The following is a 16,068-nucleotide window of genomic DNA, read 5'->3' as shown; positions in this document are numbered from 1 at the left end:
AAAGGTTTATTGTTCTAACAAGATACTTTTCCTGTTTGTACAATATACTATCATGTTTGTACAATATACTTTTCACGTTTGAACAACATAATATCACATTATTACAATATACATAATTATCACGTTCGTACAATATAATATTTATATTGTACGAACGTGATCCTATATTGTACGAACGTGATAATTATGTATATTGTAATAACGTGATATTATGTTGTTCAAACGTGAAAAGTATATTGTACAAACATGATAGTATATTGTACAAACAGGAAAAGTATCTTGTTAGAACAATAAACCTTTCACGTTATAACGTGATACACTTGTATTTTTCTTTTGCCTGGGTGGCAGCTCTACGCTTCCGTAGCTCACTGACTCTTGATGTCACACAAGTCCTGCTGCAGGTGCACCAGACTCACTGAGGTCTTCTTCTCAGAAAACAAACAAACAGCGATGATGTTGAGGTTTTACGCACAAGCAACCATGACATTAATTTATTATAGTGATGGGATTTCCGGCTCTTTTTAGAGATCCGGCTCTTTCGGTTCGGCTCACTAAAAAGAGCCGGCTCTTTCGGCTCCGAACCGGCTCTTCAGGTTGTTTTGTTGCTTTAATTAATTTATTATTAACAATAATATAAAATTATGCACAAAAGGAATTACTAACGTAAAAACAAGTGGTTTTATTTATATATGTTTATATATAAATATATGCGGTGGCCCCTAGAGACAAAACACGTACAAACTCCAAAACACATTTCTAGCATGAACTGAACTTCCAAAGCAGAGCTACTAGATCACTTAAATTACACAATTGAAAGCATGTGTGTATTGTTTGTGTATTTATACACAGGCACTCATATATATATTCAAATAATTTTAAAAAAAGTTCATTTACCTGTTATTACCACACACCAAATCCGGTCGTTGGTACTTGCTGGCTTGTGTAGCCACAAGATAACAAAGGCTCAACACTGCGCCCAGCATCCTGGAGCACTTCTGTTGTCTTTTGTACGTGTTTTGAGTTTTTATGTGCTTCTGAGTTTTTATATGCTTCTGAGTTTTTACGTGCTTCGGAGTTTGTACGTGTTTTTACGTGTTTTGGAGTTTTTACGTGTTTTGGAGTTTGTACATGCTTCAGAGTTCGCACGTGATTTGAAGTTTGTATGTGCTTTGTCTCTAGGGGCCACCGTAAATATACTTTTATTTATTCACTCCACATAAAATGTAATAAATAAATCATATAATACAAAAATCAACTATTCACATTTCAAGTTTTAACTATTTAAATTTTCAGCTTTTTCCTTTCACAAATTTAAAGTGAAAAGAACACAAAACACTGCAAACCACAACACAATTAAATATAAATTATAATATGAAAACTAAAAGAACATGCATATTCTCTGTCATATGGACCTGCATGAATAAACTTTCTCAATCCTTTATCATCTGCAACCGAAAATAGTTGTGGATGATTACTATACCTTTCTAATGTTGTTGTCCCTGCCTCTCTTTCTCTCTCTCTGGCTCTGTTCCTGTGCTACTGAGTGTAACTACCGCCCCTCCCCCCTCTGCCCAGCGTAAAGCACAAGGCTCGCGTGCAGAGTGAGGCTGAGAGAAAAAAAAAAAAAAAAAAAACCCACGTGACGGCTCGCGATAAGGAGCCGGCTCGCGTCGTTCACGTCAAAGAGCCGGCTCTAAGAGCCATTTCGTTCGCGAACGACCCATCACTAATTTATTAGCCCTTTTAGAGACATGACGATCATGGTGACAGTGGAGGGACAAGCTACCAGTTGGTGAGTGGTACCAATCAATTGCTAACGTCCCAGTTACAGAGAGAGACCAGTCAGAGACCCCAAACTGTGCATTCTCCAACCACTTGGTAGAAGCCTCCTTGGTTTCTAGCAGACTGACACAGTTACCTGTAATTTGCAATTGCCAGCTGCTCTCTGAGCTTTAGTGAAAGTGCTGAGGCACAGCTTTTTACTACCTCTTGGCAAGTAGTCAGTACTGCTTTGCAGACAAGTCGATGTCTTCCATCCAAACTAGAGGTGGCTGCTAGCAACCGCGCAGTAATAAGCCCCACAACCAGCTTTGCCTGGAAGCAACTGGCAGCATCCATACATTTTTTTCCTGTTGATTGTTGGTTGTATCACATCCAAAATGATGGGCAACTCTCAAGAATTGTGCAGATGATGTGACGTGAGACATCTCTATGGGAGAAGAAGAAATCAAACCAGGACACAAAGAAACTGCAGAGGATTTTTCTCCAGAAAGTTTCACCTTTTCAAGCTGTTGTGGAGTTGCCCTCTTAAGCACTGCAATATCACTGAAATGGCAGTGAAGGGCAGCAGGATTTTACACTGCAGCTTGCACCAGGTTACAGAAAGCTGAGCGATGGAGGACAAGCTGAAATGACACCAAACTGTGGCTCATGGCTCACTCCGTTTGCAAAGGCGACCATAAGCAAGCTCACAGAAAAACTTCTCCTTTCATAACAACTTTACAAGGTCATAACTCTTTATTAAGCCTTAAAGTTTGCATTATTAGGAGCTTTAGCTGCTTTGAATGACAGGAGGATATTGGTCCCAACTACTTGTAGAATTGGACCTCTGAGCTGTGCTTGTGGTGTTGATCTTTTCTGTAGGATTTTTAATCCAAACATTATTTCACATTATTAAGTACAGAGTATCCAACAAATTTGTGATCCAGTTTTTGTGAATAAAATTGTACTTTTTATAAGAATCTGTGCATTACTAATTGACATTAATTAGCAGGGACCTGTGTCATGTGATGCATCATTGCAGTAAACCTAGCTAAACAAGCTTGCTAGCATTAGCCAACCAGGCAACTAATACAAACTTTGAGTCAAGGCCTTAAAATGGGACTTCACAAACCAATCAAACCTACTATCTTGTGTCCATCTTTATATACAGTCTATTATTGTTCAGACATGAGAATGTGTTTTATCTCATTCTACGACTTTTGGCAAGGAAGCGAGTTTACGACAAGATCCAAGTTTTGATCTAGTCGTTAATCACGACAATAGGCCGATCTGTTTGTCTTCGGTGTCATAAGTAATCATATGTTTTAGAGTGTTGAGTCTACCTTTTAAATACATCTGTTCTGGTGTGTTTGTGCACGTCTCTTTATCTTTTACACTAAATCGTGTTCAGGTGGGCTTTGTTGTTCCGTTTGCAAAACGCTGGGCTCAGCAGAAACGTCTCTGCGTTGGTTATACTGGAGTGAGATTAAAGTTGCAAACAACAAAGGGATTCATTTCATAGGATCACCACTTTATTGCACATAATTACATTCTCACACCACAACTTCACAGCGTGGCCAGACAATTTACAAGCAGAAGCTTCACAGAAGCTCCACCTCCTCATCTTCCTCCTCCCTTTGTCCTCCTTTTTTCCCCCTTCTTCCTCTCGCTCCTGCTCTTTGTCTTCTCTGTGGGTGATCACACAACACAAGGTCTTGTAGTTAAGGTAACCAGCCGCATCCCGAGGGGAAGTTTATAGACATCAGAGTTTTCTTCTTTCTCCACATTTAGCGTTTTACAGACAGTTGCTGTCAGGTTTGCATCGAAGGATCACGCACGCTGTTAAATCTACAGACACAAACAGAGCTGACTTTTGCCTTTCAATTAGCTCATCAGAACAGAGAGATAAGTGCGGTTATGTATCATTGTCATACTCCACTCTGGCCTCTTTATGCATCCTTTCATCTTTGCTATGCCTGCCTGTTTCTGTCTCTCTCTTCAAGTACCCCTCCTCCTCCTCCTCTGTCTGTCTGTCTCTCTCCTCTTGTTTTTCCTGTCTACTGAACAGAGACGTGTTGATATGAGGGCCCGCTCGCACGACCACAAGGGAACAAGTCTCTGGTGCTTTTGATCAGCTGCAAGATCAGACATGTCCACCGCTTCCCCCCCGTGTACACTCCAGTGACTGATCATGCAGTATAGTGCAGGCACAGACAACCAAAGATGCACACCCACACATGTTCTCGCTGTTAATCATACAAGCCCGGGCACACACACAATGCAGAGGGCCTGTGGTCCATGTGTCGGCTCTGCTCACATTGGGGTGCCTTGTTTGCTGGACACAAGGGAGCGAGAGCGAGATGGTGTGTGCGATTTCCCCTTTCTTGCCCTTCTTTTTTTTTTTTTTGCTTTTGACAGTAAGATGGATGATTGCAATCACAGGAGCCATCAGTGAGACAGAGTGGAGGTCTATGGGGCAGTGAGACACAGCCATGGGAAACCAGCCTTCAGATTAATGCAACGCGCTGCCATGGGAACACTGTGCTGTTTATTTGTCGAGGGGTTTTGTTGTTTCATATGCATTTTCTTGGCCCCCTTACCTCCCCCCTTCGCGGTGTTTTGATAAACAGAACATGAAAGCTTCCTTATAAAATATGTGCAGGCTGTGTGAGAGGGACAGAGAAGGAGAGCTTTTGCTGTTTTACAACATAGCGAGTCTGCAGTAAGTCTGCATATCTCTTTAAACCAGTACAAATGTGACAAATTTCATAGTGATTATACTGGTCTCTTTGAACCCTCCCGAGAGAATGAGAGGCATAGTTTTCACTCCCCAGTCAACGGATGTTTTTAAGAGAAACATCTGTTGCTGCACAAATGAGATTACTGTGTCTCTAGCCAGGGGACATGTAGGTTATGAATGGCACTGTTACTGAAGAAGGAGCCGTGAAGGATCTTTGTAATAAGCTGCAGCGGGTATTTAAGGGCTTTAAATAATCAAATTGCCTTTTATTCCGAGTATTCATCAAGGCTCACTTTATAGTTGTTCAAAAGTATCTCGACCACTTGTATCTCATATTGATACATCCGATATTTCACCTTGTTGCCAAGCAACGACTCACCTCATCCTCTGTAAACTTGTCAGCCCGTGACATGAGGTGTTATTTCGTGCTGCAGGGGAGCAACGAGGAACAAGAATCACTGTTTCAATCTCTCTGACTTTACATTCGGCTGAGCTTTGCATCATCATGAAACGCCTCCTTTATTGGTCTAATTCGTTGTTATCTGTGTGATGAATTCCTGTGAAGGGTCACCGAGTCTCTGCTGTAAAAACTGTGAATAATATCTCACAGTCGCTCTTTTCCGCCCATCCTGAGGAACTACTGCTCCTTCTGGGTCAAAGACCTCGAAGGCACTGAGAATCGTCTGCTCGGGGTCAGTTTCTGACAAAACACAGGTAACGCTGCGAGCAGGGACTGTTCATTTCAAAGACATCCATGCACACTGCACTGACTCACCTTGAGATGATACTTTTTGTGTCACCCTGCTAAAACGTAATGTTTTGATGCTAACAAATCTGGACTTTGCAGCACACACCAGAATCCTTTCTGTGAGTGCATTCAGGTAACTATTTTTTTAACCCATAAAAAACATTAAGGATACTTTTAAAATCAACCTAGTCTGTGATCTTTAAATATGAATGACTATGACTTAAAATATTAATATCTGACTAGCTTTAAGTTATTATTATATGTGGAAGAAATAAATTCTTTGGTTTGTATTCACTTTGTGGGCATATGGTTCACAAATATAGAACATCTACCGGTAAATGCAAATATAAACACATTTTGAAAACACAAATAGATTTTTAAAAAGAGGTGATAAAATTTGATGTTTTTATTTTAATTCAAGCTGATCAACAGTTAATAACAGACTTTTTTTTTTTTTTTACTTAAACTCACATTTTCATCTATCGTCTGCATTTCAAGAAATTGTTTAAAAATAGAGCCAAAGAAGAAGCTCTTTGGCATCTCTTATGTATGATATTGACTAAGCTCTGGTCCATATTTGTGAAAGCCTGCTAGCAGAGGATGCAAACTGCCAGAAGAGGCAGTTCAGCTTCACAGAGCAAAAGGGAGTGAGCCCTATTAGCGTGCACACACACACACACGCACAAACAAACAAACACACACACACTGGCATCTGTACTCTAACCTCATTGAACTCCTGGATCTGTTTCTACTCAGAACTCAAGTCTCCTTCTTTTTAAGCCTCTTGTTGGTGCCTGTAACACATGCCCACTGAGATACCAGATCTGCTGTGGTTCGGTTAAGTGAAAACAGCTTGGGTGGCAACCTGTGTCAGTCAGCATAAACATCACAGAGATTGGAGATCGTTTATAAACGATCATGCAGTTGATTGTATTTCTGCATATTTTTTTTTCTTAATTTGTAAGATTTAATGCTTAACAAGAAGCATCGTGACAGTCATATTGATTACTGTGTAAACACAATCACAAATTTTAATTAAACGAGCATGAGACACATAAATAAAAGTTGCTAAGCATCACAGTGTTTGCAGGGAAATATGTATAATAAGCATGTCAGATATCCTGTTCAGGGTGTTACCGCTGTGTAGCTCCTTTTGTAGTCTTCTCAGTGATCAGATGCGCTTTTTAATGCACATTAAGAGAAGTCTGCTTTCTGTGTGTCCATATGTCAGCTGTCTAGCACCTGTTCTGTCCACAGTGGAGAGGTATAGATTAATGGATCTATATTTGAAAGCAAAGATGGTAACCAGTACTAACAGTAACCAGATATGCTCGCATGAATGGGATTAAGACAGGGATAAGGGCTCTGGCTGTTCTGGCCATCTGAAACCATTATTGCTGATAGACGTGAGTGGTTTCACCAGCTGTTGAGGCATCAGCTCATTATGGGGAACAACATTATTTGACGCCTGTAGGAAATGTCTCATTTGACAGTGGGAAGTGTTAATTCTGTGCCACGGCCCCAATGCAGAGGTGTAAATTTAAATGATCTGCATCACATCATCAGCAGTCCTATCAAGTGACTGCTGATGCACATGTGTTCACCTCCTCCCTTGTTTTTTTTCTCGTTTTCTGCATTACTGCCACAGCCGAAGCCACAACAATATATAACAGATAGTAAAAATATCAGCAAAACGAGCGTGCGCGTGTGCTTATTATGCAATCTTAAATGAAAAATGCAAAACCCCAGCGCCTCAGGTTTGAACAGTATTAGGTTTGGGGTCTAATGACACCTTTAAAAATGACTCAGAGCAGGAACAGCGCTGCAATAAAGTGATTAGTGATGTGCAGACACAAAGAGCAGGCTGTGGTGGGGACATGTGGCATTCTTTCTGAGTCACCTTGAGGAAGTTGCAGGTAAACATGTGTGCCCTTTCTCGGAAAGCTTATTTCCTGCACTAGCATATTTGTTTGTTCTTCCTCATGTTTTCTTTTCCCATCTCACTATCAGGTAAAAGCTGCGTCACAGAGGTGTGAAACCTGAACAAAATTAGCAGGCACTCAGATATTTTTAATATATAGTCACAGTCACACATGAACATTTGGTCACTTTAAAAAAATAAAAATAAAATAATATTATCTGAAGACTGTGGTCTTTCTTCTTTGTCACACACTTTAATTTTGCCAAGCAGCCAAGTCAAATTAATTTTACAGTGTGGGCCACATACAACCCGATTTAATCTTAAGTGAGCCAGAACAGTGAAACTACATTACATAAAAAGTTCTGGTTGTTTATTGCACTGACTCTCCTGTAATTACAAAATATAACATTTTTATGAATTCACATTTTTTTTTAAAAGCACCTTATCAATTGGAAAAGCTGTAAAACTTATGAAAATACAATTATAAGTTCAAATACTATGCACTCCTTCAGATTTTCTAAAGGTGTCCAGATGAGCGTATTGGAGTCTTTGCAGGCCGATTCTGGCCCCCAGGCCCTATGTTTGACACCGCTGGTCTAAATTACAGATGTTGTGTTGTTAAGCCCTGGTGCAGAAGGTTAACTCTACTCCAACTGTTTTATCAGAAGGACTCTTACTGGCTAGATGGGAGTCAGTTAAAATAAATTAATTAATTAAGATAAAAAATAACTTCTAGAAGAATTCACTCAGATAAGATCAATGATCATAAATGTATTTAAGTTATTACACTATTTAATAAATCACCTTAATTAAATATACTCTTTCACTGATGATCAAAAGATTTGATTTGTAAACTCTGGAAGCAGCATGTGGTTAGTAAATCTTTCCCCTCTCACGGTCTTATCTCTCGGCTTTGCCGTCATTTCAAACAGGTGCTGAGGTCTGATGCATGTTTTCACGAGTGGAACCAACGTGTCAGGTCTGTGACTACATTAGTCCTGCCTCTGGTCTTCCTGACCGCCCTGCAGGCCGTGCAGAAGTGCTCGTTGAAGAAGGTCGGCTGGCGTACGCCGTAGCCCCTCCTCCAGTCCAGGTGCCGTCTCATCTGAGCTGGGCTCCGCCTCAGCATCAGCAGGTATTGGGCCAGCTCTTCCACTGAGGGGAAGTCGTCCACGTGGATGAAGGCCTCGGGGGGCAGGAAACGCTCATAGTTCTGCCTGGACGGACCCAGCACCACGGGGACTGCACCGGCCAGCACGGCGTTCCACAGCTTCTCCGTGATGTAGTCGGTGTGCTGGGAGTTCTCCAGCGCCAGGTAGAACAGGTACCGCTTGGCGAGCGGCACCACGCTGCCTGTCGGTAACGGCGAGCCCGCGCGCCCGAACACATCGATCTGGATGTATTGGCGCAGCTGGTAGTAGAAGGTCACGCGCGCCTGGGACTCCGACCAGTTGCTGATGACCCAGGCCACGAAGCGTGACCGCAGGAGTTTGGAGCTGTAAGATCCGCGAAGCGGCAGCGCAAAGCTCTTCTGGAGAGCCCTCTCTGTGCGCGCGAGGGGGACCAGATACCCATAGGGGAGGAAAATGTCCGAGTCTGTCCGGTAGCTCATCGTGAGGTTAAAAACACCCCCTAAACGCCAGAGTCCACGCGTGTGCGTGGGAGACTCGAAGTTCATCCATATCCACTTTTGCGCAGGTGGCCGCGGTTCTGGTGGGAGATCGGCGTAGCCAGTGGCAATCTCCCGGTGGTGAATTATCACGGCGTCAGCCTGTGGGTACCTGAGCTCGTCGTCCGTGAGCGTGCAGCCGTCTATCTGAAACAGCTCGAGGCAGTCCGGAAGTTCTCGATACTGACCGAATGGATGCGTCCAAATCAGCAGCGTCACCGGGCTGAGAGAAACCAGCGGGTCAGGCGCTAATGCATCCGGCAGGTAGAGCAGGCAGACTCCCACGAGTAACAGGAAAACCACGGTGGCCACGCACACAGAGGAGCAGACCCCTGTGAGAACACACACGCAGTGGTTTTTCCGCCGGAATAACCCTGAGCGCCTGTCTGCTCCGTGAGCTGCAATTGAGGGGCGGCCCTCTGGTCTCCAGAGATCCCCAATTCCCATCGACGCCCTTCACCCTGCGGATTCCTCCAAAACTGCTGTAATATCAGTTTGCGTCTTTGAGACATCCGCACAGCCATTTGAGGCTTTTCGGGGAAAGTAGGTTAAACACCGGAGTCCATTACAGTCGTGCAGTCACACCCAGTGTGCTCTACTTTTAAAGTCATTGTAGTTTCAGGTGCGATAAAGAGAGCAAGGTACAGTTAAGCCAATAAAGCTAATGGCGTCCCACAGCTCCAAAATACTCCTTCTATTGTTGCCTCATTGTTGTCTCACCTGTCCGACTCGTCGAGAAACTTCAAACTACCGTCATGGCTCATGTAAAGTAAAAGCAAAAGTTTGTCCCTGTGCTGTAGGATATACTTGACGTGGCAGCGTAGGTTCCAGTTACAGCTGAATGGGGCCTTTGTGAGGCCTGTTGACTGTCGGAGGACTTTTCGGGCACTTTTAGCGTAAACATCTTGACCCAGGGCGCGGCGATCCGCTCATAAAACAAGCAAATGTTTTTTAATTAGAAGGCCCTTTAGAAATCGGCTCGTGAGTCAGTTTGCGAGTATAATCCAAACAAGGTAAGACTGAGGTTTAAATCGAGCGTGCAGAAAGTGTAACACTGAACACTATTGCATGGCTCTAACCCCTGAACTACTGTTTATGATTATTAAGTCGTGTAAACAATCCCTCGCATTTTAAAGGATGACAGACGGGAGCTCTTGTCAGCAGCAGTTCTTTGGCCCCTGAAAACTTGACACGGCCTCTTGTGAGACGCTACACTTGTCACTGACCACTTGGTGTCTCCCTACACAAGCGCAAAGCTTGCCCGTGCGCCGTCCTGTGCCGTTTGCTGTGTGTGTAGTGACATTAAGGATCTTCCTCAAAACGTGCATGTCTAATTTCGCCAATGAATAAACATCCCAGCTGCAAATTAGTCATGCAGCAGCGGTGCTTTGAAAAGGTTTGTCTTGAATGTTTTATTTATTAGATATAACCCAACATTGCAACACCCTCTAACTACGACGTGACTCACTGTTTTCATTTGGTGATTTCAAATTTTTTAAAAAAAGTTGTTAACACAATGGCGTATTACTCTCCCTGTAAAGGGATCAGCTGTCCAGGCTGTTGTCATCATATGAATCCATTCTGATCAAAACTCATAAAAAATGATGAGGCAGCAGGGATGGAAACCGTGAACTGTGTGTTGTGTCTGAGCTCTGGTGGGCAGGAAAAACACGCCGTGACTGGGACGATGTTATTCCTCCCCACAGACACAGAGTATGTCATGAAGTCTGAATGTGAGCGGAAAAAAATGGCAGACGAGGAGTGGGAGGAGATGAAGCAAGAAGCATGTGTGTCTCCGCTGGGTCCTCCTCCTTCCTGTTACATCCATTCACTTTTCTTCACCATGGAAGAAATGTGTGCATGTGCATGCACGACTAGTTATCCCCATAAGAGGTTTTGTATTCTCTGTGCATTATTTATTCTCCCTTTCATCTGAACAGTTCTATTTTCAGCCAATCATTTAATGTCCTGCCTGGGGTTATCTTGTGTTGGGAAGAAATCTACCCAGACATAAGTTATGTAGACAAGTAGTGAGGTTTAACATTATAAACATGTGTGCTTCTTCTCCAAAATAGCAGAGGCTCTTGAGTGCAGGAAATGACACATAGGGATGAGTTTGCTTTTTCCTTTTATTGGTTCAGTTTTATTTATTTTAAGCCTTTTATGCAGCACAAAGCCATGCAAATGTGTCTGTAAATGTACTATAATTAAAGTCGAGCTGATTGGTGATATGGTGACATTTTGCACAGCTCAGATTACAGCCACGACGATACACACAAAGCCTGGCATTTATGTTTGTGTCGTCTCGCCTGCTGGAAGAGAACTTATGTGACATCGTGCTCTTTCACTTGTTGTTGCAGACCTTGAATCTCTCTGGAGAGATCGATATTGCGTCTTTCTTGGTTCAAACATCTCTCCAACAACAGACTTGTGGGCACATGTATGCAATCTAGATAAAAGGACAGAAAAACACACACACACACAAAACAGACAGAAGAGCTCTTCATGTCACTCTGTTTTGACCTGGGAAGCCATCAAACTGGATGTTTTGCAGACCCATCCAGTTGTTTGCTACGATTTCCAGACTGCTGTTTACTGCTGCCTTCCTGTCTCTCAAAAGCAATACCGCTGTGTATCTGTATGTGTTTTTGTGGATGTGTGAATCATGCCAGCACACAGAGAAGCATTCAGTTTTTGATGGGACCTCCAGGTCTTCACTCATCTTCCCTATTGATTTTCTCTTGCTCTCCTTTTCACACTCCCAGGGGATTGGATGTCTCAATTGGTCCCGCCGGGGCGAACAGAGAGCGTGAGCGATAAAGAAACAGATAGAAGATGAGGGGAAGAGAAAAGTGAGAGGAGAAAAATGAAGGAGAGAACACAAACAAGGAGAAGAAGAGCCAGGCGGGGCCTGCGGACGCCACGATCGCTGAGGCCCTCGCTGACCCCTGACCTTGATCATGACCTCAGAGGTTGCACCGGAGGTCAGAGGTTGTGTGAAAGTGCCACTGCGGCGATTCACTCCACTGCTGGGTGATGATGATCTTATGCAGCCTCCCCAGCCTGTCTGACATGATCAGTGTTGCACTCTGCCTGCGGCTCCCAAGGGCCACACATCCATCTCTAACCCGGCCACACAAGGCCCGCTAAAAGCACCTTACAGGCAGAGTCAATGAGCAGGAGGAAAAGGGACATAAACAGAGAAAAGTGGGAAAGCTAAAGGACAGAAAGGCTGCTTTTAGCCCGTGGCTCTGGCTCTAGTTGTATAATGGCAGCGACACAGAATCTGTGCCTATTTCTATACATTTAAACTTTAACCAGAAGTACTGATGAGGCTTTTTAGACGTTAAATTTCCAAATCACAACATGTTCCTCCTGTTGTTCGTGTCATGAGCAATTTGAGCTGTTTTTCCTCCCCTCTAATTTTAACCACAGAGTAATAAAAAGGCAAGTTAGAAAAGGAGAAAAAAACCCCACCGAACTCGTGTCATTCATGGCAAACATGCATGAACCTCTGTAGCAGGAACACGATCATTTGTAGGCAGTTTGATAACTCTGACTGTTACTTGTTCCGACTTACACTGTGCACCCCCTGCTGCTTCAAAGTAATCCAGAGCCAAGTGAAGCTTCAGTCAAATCCTCATGGAGATGCTGTGTGTTGAAATGCGGAGTTTGAGAAGAGCGCAGCACAAAATCAACTGACTGGTAATGTTCACGGCTTGCAGACTTGTGCGAAAGATCTTTTTTTTAGAAAGATCTTTTTTTTTTCTTTTAAAGCTAAATTACATTAGCACATTACACCTTGACAACAATTTGGCATCAACACTTGGAACAATTCATGTAAATAAAAAGCGTAAGACCTCTGTTCTGTTTGGATAAGTGACCATTAGCCACAGCAACATTTAATGGTCTCGCTGATAAGAAAACGCTTTTTATGTGCGTAGATAAGAGTCTAGTCATGGGTTATTGTTAATTATTTTATGGTCTATCCTATTTATACAACTGTCCCTTATTTGTAATGACTGATTTTGAAAGGAAGATTTTAAAAATATTTCACTGTTCCAGAGTTTTGAGTGATTTATTTTTTTGCCTCATGTCTGCCACAGTGTTTCTTTTTTCTTGTACTGAACATGGACTGCATCACGGATAAACAAAGGCACTCCAATCACAATATCTGACTAATTTAGTCATCCCGTGCAAAGCAAAACATCTGCAATAATAAATGAGGCTATCTAAAAGAAAAACCCTGAATAAATGAGTGGAGAGACACAGCCAGTGCAGATGTTTCCACACAGGTGCACTGCATGGTACAATTAAGCAATTAACATCCACTCATGCTCCGTGGCATGTAGATAAATGCTGAGCAGGCCCAGTGGATTCTCATTTTCTACCACAATGGAAGGAGGAAAAGATCCCTTTGAAAGAAGGGGCAGAAGCTTCAGTCACAACGCTCAACTGTTATTTGCTTCATTGACTTAAAGGACATCTGCATTTAGATCCACTGGAAATCATGGTGGATGGTACACAACTGATGACCGTGACGCTCCTTCAAACATTACAGAAGAGCAATCTTAAAGACAGATGTTGTATGAAGGGGAGAAGTTTGCTTTCTGCCACTCAAGGCTTTAGAAGTCAGGTGAGAAACTATAAAGTGTAAAGCAGTCCACAAAGGGGGGAGGTCAAGCTAGGTGTTTGGGTCAAAACAGAAGACTTTCACTCAGGAGTGTCCAACTAGGATCCTTTTTTAGATTTGACTTATTATTGTTATTATATTTATCTATATTTTACAGGTTGGTTAGAGTAAAACATGAATCTGGGTTAAACTCCTCACAACATTAACCAAGTATAAATTGACTCATGTACACCAGCAGTGGCTCTTTTGTACTTTTGAGGGAATTTTTCTTGCACAATTTGGATCGTTTTTCGCTGTTAGACGAAAGGTCAGTGCGACTCAGTAAAAACTCACTCTGGTTGTTTGTCACAAAACCGGTTGATGATTGTGAAAATGATGTGAATAATTCAATGTGTGACCTTCGCAGTCACCAGATCTCAACCCGGTGGAACACCTGCAGGAGCTTTTGCACTGGTGTGTTAAACGGCTCTCCCCACCACCACTATCATCAAAACACCAAATGAGGGAATCCGTTTTGGATGAATGGTATTCATCCCTCCAGTTGATTCCCAGAGACTCGGAAACATTGTGACCCAGCACCTTACTAAGTTTGGTTATTATTGCTTTAATTTGTCCCTTGCATGTACATGTCCCATGTTTTTTATCGATCAGCACACGTAACTTTTCCTTTCTGTTTTACTCCTCATACTAATGCCAGCCGCGTGAAAGCCACGCATCATATTCCTTTCAGTGTTTTCTTTGTGAGATGGGAAGAGATAACTATACAAATACAGCATAATGGACACATTGCAAAGCAACTAAGCTGGTACGGATTATCTCAGACCTGTATTTCTGGTTTGGCTTAATGATAGGTAGCATCATAAGTCAGGGAGGCCAGAACAAGGAGACACTGATTAACAAAGGGAAAGGAATGAGAGGATTAAACACAGGATTTATCCGTTCATATGCAGTTTTATCTTAAAAATAAGCACATCTAAACAGCATTCATTGTTTCCTTTTGTAGATCAATTGCTAATAGTATTTAAAAATGACTAGTGAGCAATTTAATGTGAATCACACTTCTATTATGTCCCAGTGATTAAATTAAAGCAGATGTATCCATTTCTTCGTGTGACTGATTCCTAACTGCAATTCGGTCCATTTTTTATTAAAAGCATGTGACTGGGTGTGATTAGCAAACTGAAGCCAGCCTTTAATTCACTGTATTATGTCTATAAATGAAGTATAAAATAAGGCAAAGCTATTAAGGCTACATATCAGCTGAGCACTGAGCACCATTCATACTCTTGGGAGGAGGGAGACACAAACAGCTTCAAATCAAATCAACTAATGGCCTGAAAGTTGAGCGAATTCAAAGCACAAAAATGCCCACCTTTGTATTCACAAAAATGCAGTGAAAGAGGCGTTATTATCTATGGCAAATTCTCATGTTATTTTTAGTCAAAGCAATTAGAGTGCAATGGCTGTAAAGAAATGAAAATGATTGAGGGTGGGGGTGGTGGGGGGGTAAAGCTATGAAATATTTTTGTTAAATGCTCCAAGCGTTCAAGGAAAAAAACAAAAAACAACAAAACCCTCCAAAGTGTGAATGCAGGTGTGGATTTTCCACACTGCCAGGCCTCAAAACACACTCAACAAGTCAAATTTGGGAAGCCACAAAGTGCTAAAAATGAAAACAATGTGCAGAGCAGATGTGTCACCCTGATAAACCTGAGCAGCTCGGCTCTGGTTTGGTGTACCCGAAGCCGAGGCGTGATGCGTTTTAAGGTGAACGAGGCGGTGCAGTTTGACACAGGAATTTAGGGCACCCCATACATACAGGGTAATTAGAAATTCTTTGCATATCCCTCTGAGACACGTCCACACACCGAGAGGGTCAGAGGACATGGTCAGCAGGAGTGACGCCTCAGGAGCAGCCTGGGTTCAGTGCATTGCTCAAGGTCGCATCAACAAACGATATACATGCACAGTGACACTGTGACCACTGGGCTGAATGCTGCAGCGCTGACTTCACTGGATTAACAGCACAACAAGCTTATTTGATTAACTAATCTGATTAATATCTGTGCCGCTGAAGAATTCCTTAAACTTAAGGCTCATGTCCTTAATCAAATTATTGCAAACTGAGAAAACTAAACTAAAAGAAATAACCTGCTCAAAAGCTGGAGGTCACTTCATCTTTTTACCAGTTCTTTACTATTTGTACACTAGATCCAATCTTTTCATAACAAAAACAAAACATTTGCAACAGATCATTTAACTGAGATAATTGTGGCCATATATTTAGAGTTACCCCCCCCCCCCCCGCCCCCACCCACTCTATTCTATGTTTAGTAGCCCTAATGAATTAAATTATGCTTAAATTCACGGTGAGCCATATTTTTGCAGCTGACTTTGGCACATGTTAACTTTTCTAGTACTGCGAAACACAAGTTGTGTGCTACTTGAATAATGAAAGTTTTATTTTTTTGATGTAAAAAAAAATGCATAAACTACTACTGAAAGGAAGTTGATTTTTTTCTAATGCTGGCTGAATTTGCTGGCACACTGACTGTAGGTGTAAAAAAAGAAAATAAAAATGATTTAACTGTGGTTT

At 42.3% G+C, this 16,068-nt stretch overlaps 1 protein-coding gene across 1 annotated transcript; it reads right to left on the bottom strand.

Moving 5' to 3' along the window:
* Positions 1-6,940: 6,940 nt before the first annotated feature.
* On the bottom strand, positions 6,941-9,705 carry LOC101486177 (alpha-(1,3)-fucosyltransferase 4-like). The gene has a single exon (XM_004543637.2). The coding sequence runs from the start codon at positions 9,284-9,286 to the stop codon at positions 8,126-8,128; it is 1,161 nt and encodes a 386-aa protein (XP_004543694.1). The 5' UTR covers positions 9,287-9,705; the 3' UTR covers positions 6,941-8,125.
* Positions 9,706-16,068: the final 6,363 nt, after the last annotated feature.

The sequence above is a fragment of the Maylandia zebra genome, linkage group LG14 (assembly GCF_041146795.1).
Source record: "Maylandia zebra isolate NMK-2024a linkage group LG14, Mzebra_GT3a, whole genome shotgun sequence".
In the NCBI taxonomy this organism is placed as follows: Eukaryota; Metazoa; Chordata; class Actinopteri; order Cichliformes; family Cichlidae; genus Maylandia; species Maylandia zebra.
Note: the sequence above shows the minus strand (reverse complement) of the source record. Positions and strands in the feature narration are given on the sequence as shown.